At 42.4% G+C, this 16,250-nt stretch overlaps 3 protein-coding genes across 6 annotated transcripts in view; 2 read left to right on the forward strand and 1 right to left on the reverse strand.

The window, feature by feature from the left end:
• Nucleotides 1–2,674, reverse strand: part of kdr (kinase insert domain receptor (a type III receptor tyrosine kinase)) — a 35,711-nt gene extending 33,037 nt beyond the window's left edge. Inside the window, exons 1-2 of one of the 4 annotated variants that reach the window (XM_061780722.1) lie at nt 2,555–2,674; nt 356–670 (exon numbers count right to left, since the gene is read on the reverse strand). In XM_061780722.1, coding sequence (XP_061636706.1) covers nt 356–410 — 55 coding nt within the window. In that variant the 5' untranslated portion in view covers nt 411–670; nt 2,555–2,674. Of the gene's footprint in view, nt 1–355; nt 671–2,554 lie in introns of those variants that run through there. The other 3 variants (XM_061780721.1, XM_061780718.1, XM_061780719.1) reach the window with 3 other exon arrangements.
• Nucleotides 2,110–4,868, forward strand: srd5a3 (steroid 5 alpha-reductase 3). Its single transcript, XM_061779617.1, has 6 exons — nt 2,110–2,289; nt 2,393–2,469; nt 2,567–2,718; nt 2,989–3,174; nt 3,255–3,380; nt 4,367–4,868. The coding sequence occupies exons 1-6, from the start codon at nt 2,110–2,112 to the stop codon at nt 4,624–4,626; spliced, it is 981 nt and encodes a 326-aa protein (XP_061635601.1). The 3' UTR covers nt 4,627–4,868.
• A 901-nt stretch (nt 4,869–5,769) lies between these two features.
• Nucleotides 5,770–15,232, forward strand: tmem165 (transmembrane protein 165). Its single transcript, XM_061780726.1, has 6 exons — nt 5,770–6,121; nt 9,190–9,415; nt 11,144–11,319; nt 13,087–13,275; nt 14,372–14,477; nt 14,607–15,232. Exons 1-6 carry the CDS (start codon nt 5,975–5,977, stop codon nt 14,681–14,683), a joined length of 921 nt encoding a protein of 306 aa, XP_061636710.1. The 5' UTR covers nt 5,770–5,974; the 3' UTR covers nt 14,684–15,232.
• Nucleotides 15,233–16,250: the final 1,018 nt, after the last annotated feature.

Consider the following 16,250-nt stretch of genomic DNA (forward strand, 5'->3'; position numbering starts at 1 on the left):
CAACAGTCATTTCAGCAATTGCCATCACTAATCAATCAATTTTTAACTTCATGTTTTTGTGAGTCTGTGGCAACAAGTTTCCAGTGCGGCAACAAAATGGCGGAGCTGTGTCAAAACAGGAAGCCGGGAAAGATGGGCCGGGTCAGGCTCAATAGGCCCGGGCCCTAGCTCGGTTCCTGTTTCGGAGGATAAGGGCTGACCCCCACCCACCCCACGTCAGCAGACATTGTGTGGAAAAAAACAAGTCACAGGGAAACACAATAGAACCTTACTGGAACTGTTTTATATCTGAAACAAATGGAATAGACAATAAATCCCATTCAAACAGTCTCTAAAGACAATTAAATGTTCTTACCAGCAACATAGCAAAGTTCCAGACTGAAAAAAACAATAAAAGACACGCTAGCCATTATTCCACGAATGAACTCCAGGAATAATTTTGGAAAAAGTTGACAGAGGCAAAAAATAAAAATAAAAAAATCCGTTCAACACCAATCCATCGAACCAAGGGTGCTGTAGAACCAGCGACCGGTGCTCAGCAGCAGGTCCCCATGGAGGTGGATGTGCTTCTGAGAGGGGGCAGAGGGAAGGCGCACTGAAGCTGGGCAGCCTGCAGGGGAGGAGCATCCCGGACTGAGCGGACACCTCCACTCGCAGGACCATCATTTGCCTTTCAAACAGAAATCCCGCAAAATAGACACGTCAGACCTGACATTTGGCCCCCTTTGCCTTTCACATAGTGATACCGCAAAATAGCTGTAAAAAAAACAACTGCCATTTGTCCTGCTTTTCCCTTTCACACATTTCCCGCAAAATTGTAACATATAATATTTTCACACAGAGATCCAGAAAAAATAGCCAGGTCAGACCCCCCAGAACTCTCTAGAAAACACTCATTGGCAAGAACCCAACCACTGCGCTCTCTGCTCACCGTGCATACCACCACCCGCACCCTCTGTTCCAGCAGTTTATTTACCACTTCATTCCCAAAGTATGCACCACTTTTGGTCGATCTTCCTTTCCATTGTCTTCCCCAAACTTCTGGAACACTCCAAAAAAATAAAAAATAATAAAACACGCCTCATTCCTCCAATATCATTGTTTAAAAAGTCAGGTGGAGGTACTGGACATGATCGCTACACCTGTTCTTAGCCTGTTTTAAACCTTTTTTTCACCATGTGCTATGATGTAATGTAATATATTATGCAACTATATCACACTGAACACTTTATTGTCTATGTATTTGTATTTGCTTTTATTTTTTTGCTTTGTTTGTACGCTGCCAGGTCTTCGTTGCAAGTGAGAATCTGAACTTAATTGTCTAACCTGGATAAATAATGGTTAAATAAATAAATAGCCCATCTAGACTAATAACAGTTATCCCCCTTTTGCTTTCACACAGAGATCCCGCAGGATAGCCGCATGAGATTTTCATGCCAGGTGAGAGTTTTAAAATTTTTTTTAGGATGTTTTAACAACCATATGCATCACTATGGGGGGTATTCTGTGCAACGAACCATCAGCGTGAGTGCCAACTATTTCCGAAAAATTCGGGAGTGGGGGCCCAGTGAGGGTGCTGCTTGGCACTGTCAACAAGAAGAGGACACTGGCTCCGACTGGGAGGGAGGGGAAGAAGGAAACAGTCCACACTTCCTCAGACAGGATGTTGCGCTCCTCAAAGAGGCATCCTGGAATCCAGAATTTCAAAGGCCTCGTTCCTTACATGTTGACTCGCCAAAGTACAGAGAAGGAGAGAGAGCTCAGCAAAAAAGGAAACATGATGACTGACGTGTGAAGGCCGGCGTGGTAAATGAGCCTGGCCTTGTGTCAAATAAGTGTGTGTGTGTCTATGTGTGTGAGAGAGAGTCTGTTTATTTATTTATTTACATTTTAAAATATATGGTCCATTTGTGGTTTGTAAATGTTCCCCTGTGGCAAACAGGTTGAACTATCTTATGTATTTTTAATCCATCAAACAAATAAATCACGTTTAACATATATATATATATATATATATATATAGAGAGAGAGAGAGAGAGAGAGAGAGAGAAAGAGAGAGAGAGAGAGAGAGAGAAAATAAATCTATATAACCAGGTAACGGTGTTACAAATGAATTTCCGTGACGATTACTTGCACGCAGAACCGTTGTACTGGACTATTTTCACTCCGGAAACATTTCTTTGCGTCTCTATTGTCAGACGGGCCGTTTTCGGTGTTACACAAAACAATCACAGGTGGTTGAAAAATGACTTGGAACGGTTTCGGCTTTCGTCTGATAGATTTCGTGTGGTTAGTTTTGTCATTTTCTTTTTTCGCTGCCCTTTGGGCGCACAAGATAGCAAAGCGCTTGCCCCCAAAATACCAAACGTGTCGTGTTAACGTCTTGTTCCAGGATCTGATTCGATACGGAAAAACCAAACAGAATCTCATACGCGACGACTGGTTGTGCGCATTTGACGTCCCAAAGAGGTAAACTACTTGCACAAAACATTGTTGAAACTGTATGGATATTCTTATCAACCTGTAAAAAAAAAAAAAAAACTAATAATTTTACCTCGTCATTTAGGTGGTTCTGGCACTTCTACGCCACGTCGCTTGTTTGGAATGGTTTTCTATTGGCTTTCAGCTTGAACGTGACTCTACGACACCATTTCTATCCCAACTGGCTGACCGGCTTAATAAATGTTCTATCTGGCTCATTACACACGGGAAATCAAGGTAAGCTGATTAATACTTGCAGTTTTGTGTGCAACGTCCGCTGTGCAGCTTGATAGATAGCGTATGATGTGGTATGCTTTGGAGCCTATAGACAGCACACGATGTGTTATGCTTTGGAGCATGAAGTGTACTTTTTGTGCAAAGTTTGGCACTTGATGTGGTAGGGTTTGAATCTATGAGATTTTCATTTAGTTTCGTAGCGGTATGGACGGACGCATGAACGGGATGTGTTGTGGTACACTTTTCTTGTGTTGTCTCTTCTTCACGTAGGTCTGCATGTTAGCACGGTGTTGCTGCAGCTGCTGCTGTGGTCGCATTCTCTCCGGAGGCTTGCGGAGTGTCTCTGCGTCAGCGTTTTCTCCGACGCCGTCATCCACCTGCTGCAGTATGTCTTCGGCCTGGCTTACTACCTCCTGCTGGGGTTGACTGTGCTCTGCTCGGACCACCAAACAAAAGGTGGGATTGACCCTATCTACGTGTCTTGCCCGATACTCTGCTTCTTGTTCATGTAGGATGCTCTTCTTTTTTTTTCTTAGCAAGTGGGTCTCTCTTATCCCAACTGAAGTGGTTTCACCTGGTTGGGATTGCACTTTTCGTTGCGGCCTCTGTGCTGCAGCATCAGTCCTTAGTGCTTCTGGCTGGACTCCGTACTGGAAAGTCAGGTGAGCTTGTGTCACTACTCGACTGGCCACATTCACACCTTAGCATAATTTTTAGGGATGGGTGAGTACCGATACCAGGTAATGGTTTCGGGCCGAAACTTTATTTCAAGGTATCGGGTACTGGTGAAGGCTGCAGATACCAGCCACCGATACTTTTGGGGGAAAAAATCTGACATCACCAGTAGTTAGTGCAACACCGCAGCGGTTTGACACATCGTAAATTCATCATGTGTGTCAGAAAAAAAGAAAGAAAGAAAGAGAGGTATTTAATCACAATTTTATGTATACAAACTACTAGTATCGCGGTCGGTGAGTACGCAAGAGGGAATACTCGTAATGGTATCAGTCTGAAAAAAAAGTGGTATTGAACGTCACGAATAATTTTGGTTAATTTGAACACAGCCACATAGCCAGTTATATGAGGGTGTGCACACTTGTGCAACCACATTATCTCAGTTGTTTATTTAGTCGGTGGAAAAAGTTTTGAAATAATTAATAAATAAATAATAAAATAGGTAGGTATGTATGGTTCATATAAAAAAAAAAAAAAAAAACACATTTGGGAAAAGAGAGCCACAGTCGCGATACACTTTTGAGCTGTTTATTGAAGGCTGGGACAAAAGTAAAACAAAGTGAGCGACACACACATACTCGTGAAGGTCACAGCCACAGGCCAACCCACCTGGCCCCGCCTATCAAAGGCACATGCATGTACTTAGTCGTTACTTGTACAATATGTACAGTATTTTCTATACATTTCATGATTGCAGATTTGTGTTCTGCCCGATGACTGCTGGGATAGGCTCCAGCACGCCCGCGACCCTAGTGAGGAGAAGCGGCTCAGAAAACGGATGGATGGATATGTTTACGATGTATTTAAAAAAATTAAATGTGGTTGAAGTCAATCTTCCATGATATGTCCCCTTTAAGGTTGCTAACTGTCAATAGACTAGTAAACGTGTGTTTCTCATGTTTTGTCGGTCCAGGAAGTGTGGAAACGCTGGCTCACCGGATGCCAAAGGGCGGCTGCTTTGAGCTGGTGTCGTGCCCGCACTACTTGGCCGAGCTGCTCATTTACGTCTCGCTGAGCCTGGTCGCCGGTGGTCTTTCGCTCACCTGGTGGCTGGTGGTCCTGTATGTACTCTTCAACCAGGCGCTGGCCGCGCTTCTCTGCCACGACCACTACGTGGGCAAATATCCGTCCTACCCGGCACGCAGAAAAGCATTTATACCTTTTGTGATGTGATTGTGGCATCGAGTGTGTGTATAATGTATATTATGATCAATTCAATTGTATGTATTTATTTTGTGCTTTTTCAGTAAGTGTTGTCAATGATAACAGCCAAACAATTTTTAAATACAGTCTGGTTATTGCTTTGATAATTTTACGAACTACTGATGCAAGTGTGCCGATCATGTGATATGAGTCATTCCTTTGAATGAAAGCTTATTGTGTATTTTTATGGAATAAAATAATTGTACAAGCTAGACCTAATAACATGAGCACTTTTAGGAGAGATTGGCAGTGTGCCTGCATTGTGTCAAAGTGAGAACCATTCCTAATATTTGGATATTGGAATATTTTATTGCTCTTACAAGGGAAATGTGTGTATTCGTGAATAGTGGTATGCTTTGGATCATGAGCTGTTCCTTTCAATGTTTGACACATGATGCGGTATACTTTAGATCACACGTGTCAAACCCAAGGCCCCGGGGCCACATCCGGGCCGCCACACTATTTTATGTGAGCAATTCATTTATTTCAACTTCCATAATTCTTGCTCAAATCTTTACCCAAATTTCAAAGCGTCATATGTAATACCCCCTTGATGCCTATTTAAATTACTAAACGAGCTATTGCATTTTTTGGGGGTTACCAAACCCCTTTTTACAGTAACTTGAACTTACCCTTGACTTCTGATTTAAAAAGTAGTTAACCATCAATTTGTTGTGTATATGTAATACTATGATGAGGCCATGAAACTTTATATAGTTTCATAAATTTATATGGTTTCAAAGTCATAACAGCCCTCTGGTGAAAACCGTACACACAATGTGGCCCATGACAAAAATGAGTTTTGACACCCATGATGTGGTACGGTTTGGATAGTTAGATGTTCCTATAGATGGGTCGGTAGCAAAGTAGGACGTGGTGTGGTATGCTTTAGATCATGAACGCTTCCTATAGAAACAGACGCATAGATGGGTGTACCTATTGAAGTGTCCCTCTCCTGTCTATTTTAGAACTTCACAAACTACTGGAATATTGTGCTTAACAGGGGTTTACATTTCCGTATTTTGTGATTTGCGTTTGAGACTATCCAATCAGTGAGCTCTCGACCAAATAAGACCCGCCTGCTTAATGGTGCCTCGTAATAAGACGGACCAATCATAGCGGCCATTTGTCCTCCATGCGGCAGTTAGAGGAGGACAACTTCCTCCGACTACAGTCCGTCTGTTTGTGACCCGACGGTTAAGATGAAGTTAGCTTGTTTGGCTGCCACCGGCGGGCTCTAGGGACTCGCAGAAGGGTGAAAGTAAAGCGAGAGGGCGGCTAAGAAGCCATTAAAAAAAGCATAAGAATACGAACAAGAATGCCTGTCAGGGTCGGTGGAGGTGATGGACGGGCAGCTGGGAGCTTCTTTCTCCCGCTCGCAGCTTCGGTCTTCTTCGTGTTGCTGGTCGGAGTCGCTGCTATCCCCGAGGAACCAAACTCCGTCAAGGAACAGGCTCCCGTCGAGGTAACTTATCACAAATGTTAAGTTATCGCGAGTGAACTCGTTTTTAAGCGACGTTTCCTGCTTTAGCATTCGAGCTAGCAGCTACATGCTAACTGAGACGTGTCATGCATAGGGGACTCTGCTAGCAAACCAAGACACGTAAAGTGAGTGTTTCCATTCGACAATAGATGAACAAGTGTATGTAGCACACAAATATATCATTAGAAGAGTACATATTTGATGAACGGGGTTAATTGCATGTGAAGTTGACATACTAGCTCGTGCCGTGCTATTTTTACACACTCGACGGACATAACCTTAGGATCATTCTCCCAATGTAATGCAATTCTATATACCATTCCCCTCATATTCGCGTCTTACAAATTCACCTATTCGCGTTTTATTCCTGTGGAACATGTACCAAGCTAGAAGCTGAAAAACCTTAGCATCCCCCCCTTTCTGAAACTCCCTCAGATGCCATCAAAGCCCATCTTAAATGGCAGTGGTACTGTAATTGGTATCAAGGAAGTACATTGTTCCATTTTTGGAGACTGTCCTCTGTTTGGGCTTTGCGCTGTCTGGTATAAAAGTATTGTTTTGGCACGGTCTTGAGGCATCTTGCTGTGAGGGGAGGAGGTTTAATTGGACAGCCCAGTGCCCTGTCTAATAGAAAAGTACTACTTTGCTGACAGCCTGTGGCATTTACAGGCAATTATAAAACGTTTTGGGAGGTGATGGCGTCAATTACTCGCAGATTTTAGCTATTCGCGGCAGGGCTCGGTCCATAGGGGTTACCAGCTCTTCCAGCTCCTTCCCTCAGGTAGGCGCTACCGATCAATGCGAACTAGAACTAGCAGACATTCCAACAGCTTCTTCCCTCTTGCAATCAACTTCTTAAACGCCTAACCTACAATTCCATTGCATCATGGTGGCAATTTTTTGTCTTTTTGTCTTGAGTTTGTCGTCACATTTCTGTCGGGCCAATTATATATTACTCGTGCACTCACAGTAGTAGTCACACCACACTGCACTATTTGCATATCTGTTGTTGACCAATACTGGCCACTCATGCCAGAGTAGCATCTGCTCCATTTGCACACTGACTGAGGAGTATCTGCAACCTTTGCACAATCAACATTGTCCCAGATTATCGTACTACTTGCTTGAAGTCTCGGCGCCCTTTGCACAATGGTCATTGCACCGGACTATTGCAATATTAGTCATTCGAACTGCTCTAAGTGCTAGAGGACCCTGCATCTTTTTTGCAAAATTGTCCAAAAAAAAAAAAATGTACCGGCATTACCAGATAACTAGCAACCCTTTATTGCTCAGTGGCTGTTTTTCTCAATGTCTTTATGTCTCAAAAGTGTTCTCTGTCAATTGACTGTCTGTTGCCGTACTAGAGCAATTCCAATTACCGGAGACAAATTCCTTGTGTTTTTTGGACATACTTTGAAAATAAAGATGATTCTGATTCTGATAATGGCTAATTGGCTTTATTGGCCACACAATGAAATTGTCTGCAGGAGTTGGAGCAACTCTAGCAAACCGCTACTATGATGAAATATACATTTAGGACATAAAAGCATGAGTGTGGAAAGTCAATGAGCAATGAAAGTGTACCACCAGTGTGGCAATACTGATATGATGGCAAATGATGCAGTGTCCTCAAGCAATTTAGAGCAGTTTAAAGTAACTAATAGTGCAATGATCTGGTAGACTGGCGATTGTGAAAATGGTGCAGAGTTCTCAAACAAGAATGGCCAGATCAACAACAGAAGGTAAATCGTGCAGTGTACAAATAATCTAGAAGTGTCCAGACAGATATGTGCAATATTGGCAGCATGTTGCCATGAAATTGTAAATGAACTATTTAAGAAGTTAATAGCAAGGGAAAAGAGCTGTTGGAATGTCTGCTGTTTTTTTGTTTGCATTGTTTGATAGCGCCTACCTGAGGGAAGGAGCTGGAATAGGTGATGACCAGGGTCCAAGAGGATTTTGCGTGCCCTTGTTTTAGTCCTGGCAGTGTGCAAGTCCTCGAGAGAGGGTAGTGCAATTATTTTCAGCAGCGTTGACTGTCCGTTGCAGTCTGATTTTTGTCTTTTTATGTGGCAGCATCAAACCAGATTGTGATGGATGAGCACAGAACCGATTCAATGACCGCTGTGTAGAACTGCCTCAACAGCTTCTGTGGCCGGCCGTGCTTCCTCAGAAACCGGATGAAATACATCCGCTGCTGGGCCTTTTTCAGGATAGAGTTGGTGTTGGTATCTCATCTCAGGTCCCAAGAAACTTTAATTCCCAGGAATTTAAAGGTCTCGACGGTTGACACAGGGAAAGTTGGACAGCGTGAGGGGCAGCTGTGGCGAAGGATGTTTCCGGAAGTCCACGATCATCCCTACTCTCTTGAGCGTGTTCGTTAAGTGTCCTCTATAGCCTGGCGGCATTGGCGAAGTTCGGCTTGTTATTGAAACTGTGAAATGTCTTGGTTGGTACACACACACGCCTTCATAGAAGTTGATGTAGTATGTAATAGTGTCCGTATATTCATCCAAGCTGCCAGTTGAAGTTTCAAAGACACTCCAATCTTTGCAGTCAAAACAGTCTTGAAGTTCCATTTTAGCTTCATTACTCCACTTCTTCACCACAGTCTTTGCACATTTGTTTGTTTCCTGTATGTTGGTATTAAGTGAATTAAACAGTGATCAGACAAGCCCAAAGCTGCACGGGGAATAGCACGGTACGCGTAGTACAGCAGTGGTGTAGTGATGCAGCTCGAGTGAGAGACAAGTTTTGTCTGTCGTGGAGAACCTAAGTTTAACCTAGGTTTTTAGCAAAGTTATGGCGCGTGTTTGTTGCGTACTTCCGGTGCATTTCTTTTAAATCAAAGCAGCCATTTATTTTTTGAGAGTTATGTTTTAAAATGAGTTTCAAATGGTTCAGTTGGTTTTTAACTATTCATGGCAGGGCTTGGTCGCTGCAATCCCCCAAAATGGGTAATACCCATGAATCATGAGGGGATTATTGTACAAGAGTTAAATGAATAAAACTCCCTTTGTAAAGATTATAAAGCTGATATATCTTTACAGAAAGCACCCAGTGCCCCTTCCTTGCTGCTAGTGGTGAAGGAAGATGACTCCGGCAAAGGAAACCTGGGATTCATCCACGCCTTCGTTGCCTCCATCTCTGTCATCATCGTGTCCGAGTTGGGCGACAAAACCTTCTTCATCGCTGCCATCATGGCCATGCGGTACAACCGGCTCACCGTGCTGGCCGGCGCCATGCTGGCCCTGGGGCTCATGACATGCTTGTCAGGTGAGTGATATAGTGGAAGCTCTAACACAGGGGTGTCAAGCTCATTTTCGGCGTCGGCCACATCGTAGTTATAGTTTGCCTCAAGAGGGCTGTAATGAGTGTGAAAACCATATACAGTGGGTACAAAAGTATTCAGACCCCCTTAAATTTTTCACCCTTTTTTTATATTGCAGCCATTTGTTAAAATCATTTAAGTAAATTTTTTTCCTCATTAATGCACACAGAGCACCCCATATTGACAGGAAAAAACTGAATTGTTGAAATTTTTGCAGCTCTATTAGAAAAGAAAAACTGAAATATCACACAGCCATAAGTATTCAGACCCTTTGCTCAATATTTAGTAGAAGCACCCTTTTGAGCTAATACAGCCATGAGTATTTTTTGGGACTGATGCAACAAGTTTTTCACACCTGGATTTGGGGATCATCTGCCACTCCTCCTTGCAGATCCTTTCCAGTTCTGTCAGGATGGATGGTGAACGTTGGTGGGCAGCCATTTTCAGGTCTTTCCAGAGATGCTCAATTGGGTTTAAGTCAGGGTTCTGGCTGGGCCATTCAAAAACCGTTACGGAGTTGTTCTGAAGCCACTCCTTTGGTATTTTAGCTGTGTGTTTAGGCTCATTGTCTTTTTTTAAAGGTGAACCTTCGGCCCAGTCTGAGCTTCTGAGAAGGTTTTCATCCAGGATATCACTGTACTTGGTCGTATTCGTCTTTTCTTCGATTGCAACCAATCTCCCTGTCCCTGCAACTGAAAAACACCCCCACAGCATGATGCTGCCACCACCATGCTTCACTGGTGGGACTGTATTGGACAGGTGATGAGCAGTTCCTGGTTTTCTCCACACATGCCACTTAGGATTAAGGCCAACAATTTCTATGTTGGTCTCATCAGACCAGAGAATCTTATTTCTCACCATCTTGGAGTCCTTCAGGTGTTTTTTTAGCAAACTCCATGGAGGCTTTCATGTGTCTGCACTGAGGAGAGGCTTCTGTCGGGCCACTCTCCCATAAAGCCCCGACTGGTGGAGGGCTGCAGTGACGGTTGACTTTCTACGACTTTCTCCCATCTCCCATCTCCCGACTGCATCTCTGGAGCTCAGCCACAGTGATCTTTGGGTTCTTCTTTACCTCTTCTCCCCCAATTGCTCAGTTTGGCCGGACCATTTTAAGGATGATCATAAGAAATGGACGGCATCCGAGTTCAATATGAGTGTCACATCAAAGAATCTGAATACTTATGGCTGTGTGATATTTCAGTTTTTATTTTTTTAATAAATCAGCAAAAAATTCAACAATTCGTTTTTTTTTCTGTCAATATGGGGTGCTATGTGTACATTAATGAGAAAAAAATGAACTTAAATGATTTTAACAAATGGCTGCAATATAACAGAGTGAAAAATATAAGGGGGTCTGTAAACTTTCCGTACCCACTGTACAGTGAACCGTAACCATAAAGCGTCAACACCATGCATCTAGCATGTACATAAACATTAACACACGTTACATGTGAAAACGACTGTATTCAGTAGTTAAATTATGCAACACAAATTGCAACAGTTCGTCTTGGAATTGTCGCCAAAAAAAACATTCAAAGAAAAAGCAAAATGCATGCATACAGGACTTTGTCCTGTGATGCTTGAACTGGTTTTGTGTAACTTCACATTGGATTAACATAGCTGTATGATTATGTCATCGACTTTTGATTCCTCTTGCACCCCTCGCTCCACAGTGCTGTTCGGCTACGCCACCACTATCATCCCCAGACTCTACACCTACTATGTATCCACCGGCCTTTTTGCCATCTTCGGCTTGCGCATGCTGCGCGAGGGCCTGAAGATGAGTCCCGATGAGGGCCAGGAGGAGCTGGAGGAGGTGCAGGCTGAGATCAAAAAGAAGGACGAAGAGGTAAGATTAGAGTCCAAAGGCTGCGGTTTTATTTTATTTTTTTTAACCGAAGGAAATATAATTGTATACATCCCAACAATAAAACCATGGTTTTAAATTAAAGGTGAGGCACAAAAGTAGAAGTAAAAAAATGTCTCAGATATGAATCCATCCATCCATTTTCTACAGTCCTCATTACAGTCACGAGTGAGCTGCAGCATATCCCAGCTGACTTTGGGCGAGAGGTGGGATCCACCCTGGCCTAGTTAGCAGCCAATCGCAGGGCTAACTAAAACTAAGGTAGACTGTCGGTACGACAGTGATGTCCTCCTCTCTCATGACTAGTCGGTACGACAGTGATGTCCTCCTCTCTCATGACTATCTAGATGTGAATAGAGTCCAATCGTTGATTTACAGATTCTTCCACAGGTAAATGATTTTGTGAAGGGCTGTGGTTGTCGTCGGTCGGACTCTTCGATCCAGATAGTGTTGAATTCCCTCTTCAAATGTGTTTGTCTGAACTTGTACTAGGTGTCTTTTGGATGCTATAGTGTCCTTGCATTTGCCCAAGTGGGGCAGTGATCCATCAGCTCTGTTGAAACTAGTTGGATTCTCAGGGCATTGAATCGATTGCAACTGGACTCTTCTGTTTATGCTCTCTCTAAGTTGGAGCATAAATGGTTGAGTTTTCCACACAAACACTGGCTAATGCGTCCTAACTAAGCTTTTGTTGCATGAACTGATGAAGCTTGCTCAGATGAGAGGCAAAATGCCTTTTTAAGACAAACACAGCAGTCCGGTTGCAATTGATTCAATGTCCTGAGGATGAAATTACCTGGATGAATGAGTGTTCACGGACAAACTAGGTGGATGTTTTTGACTGTTGGCATCCATTTTGTTATGCACATTTCCGCCACTTATGGAACTGGTGTGGAACTGCATCACCTGGCATGATGTCAAGTGTTTTTAGTTAGCAAGTTTTTGCAATAACGAAACAATTTATATTCAACTTTTGTGCAGATCTTTCTAATTGAAGTTCTTCAACTGATGGCAAACTACTGGTTTTGTCTTAATGAAGCTTCTCACTCACGTCAACATAGTTCCTTGGCAGCAAAGCAAAACTTCTGAAAAAAGTGCCTCAACTCACCTGAACATAGTTCCTTGGCATCAAAATATCACAAGATGGTGACAAAGCACTGCTTATGTCTAAATGAATCACGTCAACTCACCTCGACACAGTTCCTTGGCACAAAGCAATACTTGTCTAAATTAAGCTTCTCAACTCCAACATAGTTCCTAGGCAACAAAATGGCAGCAAAGCCATATTTGTATCTGAATGAAGGTTCTCGACTCACTTGACCATACTTCCTTGATGGCAAAGAACTATCCATCCATCCATCTTCTACCGCTTATCTGAGGTCGGGTCGCGGGGGCAGTAGCTTGAGCAGGGAGGCAAAGAACTACCTTTGTGTAAATCAAGCTCCTCAACTCATTTCAACATGGTTCCTTGGCACCAAGGGGGCACAAGATGGTTAAAAAGCACTACTTTTGTCGAAATGAAGCTTCTCAACTCACTTCAACGTAGTTTCTTGGCACCAACTAGGTTCCACAGCAATAATTATATTTCTAAGTGCTTTGGGCTTAGCACAAAAACAGCGAATCGGTGAGTTGTTCAGTGACTATTCAAGAATCGGTCCCACCCAAACATTGCGAACAGGTGACTCTGCGAATAAACGGGGGAACATTGTACATTACAGTGAAACTCTCTCTCTTTTTAAATCTGCTTAGTTACAACGTTCCAAAATGAGCAACGGCGCGCCAGACGTGGAGGCGGGATCTGGCTCGTTATCGCCACCGTCGTCGTCCAGGTGGCACAGCGTCATCTCGCCCATCTTCATCCAAGCGCTCACCCTCACCTTCCTCGCAGAGTGGGGAGACCGCTCCCAGCTCACCACCATCATCCTGGCTGCCCGCGAGGTGCGTCATGTGACACAGAGCACAACACTTTTTAATGGCTTGTATACAAGTAGTCGGGTCATTGGAGTGCCTGCCCACCCATTAAGTGTGAAATTACACAAGTCAATCTTTTGTGAGCGAACCCTTAATATTCTTAATATTGGATTTTGATGTCATTGTATGGCAAAGTTACATAACACTGCCCCCGCACAGTTTCTCCCCCCCCCATGAAGTGGCAGAGCCGCCACTTTCAAGCAACGGCCGGGCAAAACGGAAACACTGTCATGTCAAAGCCAAAAAGCTGAGCAAAGTTACCAGCTTTGGCTTCGCATACAGAGATACCTTGACTTATGAGTGCCCCAGCTTAACAGTATTTCGAGTTACGAACCATCGCTTGGTTGATTTTGATTTTTAAAAATTATTTGTATTTTTTTCACTGCTCAGGTTTAGTGGGGGGAACAAATGGAGCAATTAATGTACTAAAATGCCCTCCCATGTGGGTACGGGGAGCCACAATCTTCGATGCACTATCAATCGATTATTGAAACAGGACAGTCAAACACACAAACGAAAAAAAATGAGAACATTCACGGGAAACTGCTATGGGCCACAACTCGCTCTCACCCGTAAACTAACCGACCAACCCGATGCCCGCTCCTTACATCACTCACCAAGCTACGCCCCTTAAAGGCACACATCCAACACACAAATACTACACTAAGTACAGTAATTAGACTTCATAAAAAAAAAAATTTCTTTACATAATTTTGTTTTTATACAATACAGTGCTATTCTTTTTACGACAAAATTGTGGGTTTTTTGAGGAGCTGGAATGGATTAATTCATAGGCGGGTACGTTTTACTTCACACGCTGTCCTCTCTAGTCATGGTAATGAGGAGGGAAAAAAAAAACACGTGGTAGGCATTGGCTCATTTGCATGAGACATGACCACCCCCTTAAAACAGGGTCATTTCAGCAAGGTTAAAAAAGGTGAAAAGCATCCTGTAATTATTGTGATATTTTGACAAAAGCATGTCACAGACCTATTATGTAGACACTTGAAACTGTTTTAAATTGTGAAAAATGCATATTATTTCTACTTTCCAACCAAACCAGGATCCGTTTGGTGTGGCTGTGGGCGGCACGCTGGGACACTGCTTGTGTACGGGCCTGGCTGTGATTGGAGGCCGGATGATTGCCCAGAAAATATCCGTCAGAACAGGTGCGACCACTCGCATGGGAATTGAATTGAATTGAATATAACAGCAACACAGTGACCGAGTTGTTAGCACGTCTGCCTCACAGTTCTGAGGTTCAGGATACAATTGTCACTGCTCTTCTCACCTTTCAGTCACAATCATCGGCGGAATCGTCTTCCTGGCGTTTGCCCTCTCCGCCCTCTTCATCAAGCCCGATGCTGGACTGTGAGAGTGTCGCTGAAGGACTCTTTTGAGTGTACATACTGTATTTTGTAGTCGCTGTAAGAGATTGTCGGTAAGCCCAGAGTCTCCTCCACTGCAGCCCGTCTAGCTTCAAGGCATTATGGTAGGTGTAGTTTGAAGACGACAAGGATGTTATTGAACTTGAAGATGCACAGTTATTTCCTCACAACCTTTTATTTTGAATTGATTTTTCTTTTTTTTAAATGTGTTACTCAACATGCGCCACGTCAATTGCTTATTTGGTGATTTTTTAATTCAGGAATACATGTAATCCGTATCCTTTATTGATACTGTATGTTTTTCTTTCTTTCTTTTTTTTTTTTTCTGATGTATCGGGGTGCAAATCCTTTATGGTCGCTGTCACTCCACAATGTATTTTCTCTACAATCTATTTATTTAGTTTCATGTTCCAGAAATAGGTGGCCAGGAAATATTTTTGTAAATGTTTGACAAGTCTGGTGTGAACTATGTAATACGCCGCAATAAATTAAGCCTTTTAAAAATCGAATTGCTCATTAAAAAAAGTTTTCCTCTGCCGCGTGAGCCAAAGAAATTGTTACACTTTGACCTGACAAAATCACCACCCCAACTAGAAATTCTGTAGAAATTGCGTGTGGATGCCTAAGAGCTGTCTCCATTATTTTGAAATGTTATCATGGGAAATTGAATTTGAAAATGGAAAAATAATAACAGTACTAATAATAATAATTATAAAGTGGCGTATTAGTAGTTGAATATTTTAAAGTTAGAACGGTATGAATCTCTTGAAATTGTGATTCATGTCCATGTGGGAATTACTATTGGTACTCTTAAAAAGTATAAATGTGGGTCATTAAGCTGGTTTGACTCAGTTGTGAAATGTGTAATGTAATGTAATTTGGTAAATTTTTAATGGCAGCTATTGAATTCCTCAATGTTTTTTTAAAAGGATGATTACAAATGGTAAAAAAAAAATTTGAATTTTTTTTAATTTTTTCCCCATTTGGGAATTATATCATGGAAAATGTGAAATTATTTACCCAAAATTGTAATTTATGGAAGTTAGGACGGTTTGTATCAGTTTTGAAATTGTGAATTAGTAAATGTTTACATAAATGTAGGAATGTTTTCAACTTCTCGGGGACTATGTGGAATACATCAAAAAGTATATTTATTTATTTGGGCGGGAGGTTGTTGGAATGGTTTGAATCTGGAGAAATTGGGAATTTAGAAAATGTGTATTGATTTGGGAATTTTCGCATGGAAAATGGAATTATTTCCAAAAACGATAAACTGTACAGAAATTGGATTGATTGGACAATAGGATTTTGGGAAGTTGCAAGAGAGAAAACTGGTGAATTTGTAAAATGTAATTAATCTGGGTCTCGTAGAGTGCTCCTGGGAGAATGTGGAATTATTCAAAAAGATGTTCTGTTCACTTAACAGAAGGTGTCATCTTTTTGGGTGAATGATAAGGATTGACAAAAATGTATTTAAAATTAGCATAATTGTCAAACATGTCATTTACAACCATGTGTGGACACCAGATGGCATCACAGTTCAGCATATATATT

Source organism: Phyllopteryx taeniolatus, chromosome 7 (genome assembly GCF_024500385.1).
Source record: "Phyllopteryx taeniolatus isolate TA_2022b chromosome 7, UOR_Ptae_1.2, whole genome shotgun sequence".
Taxonomy (NCBI): Eukaryota; Metazoa; Chordata; class Actinopteri; order Syngnathiformes; family Syngnathidae; genus Phyllopteryx; species Phyllopteryx taeniolatus.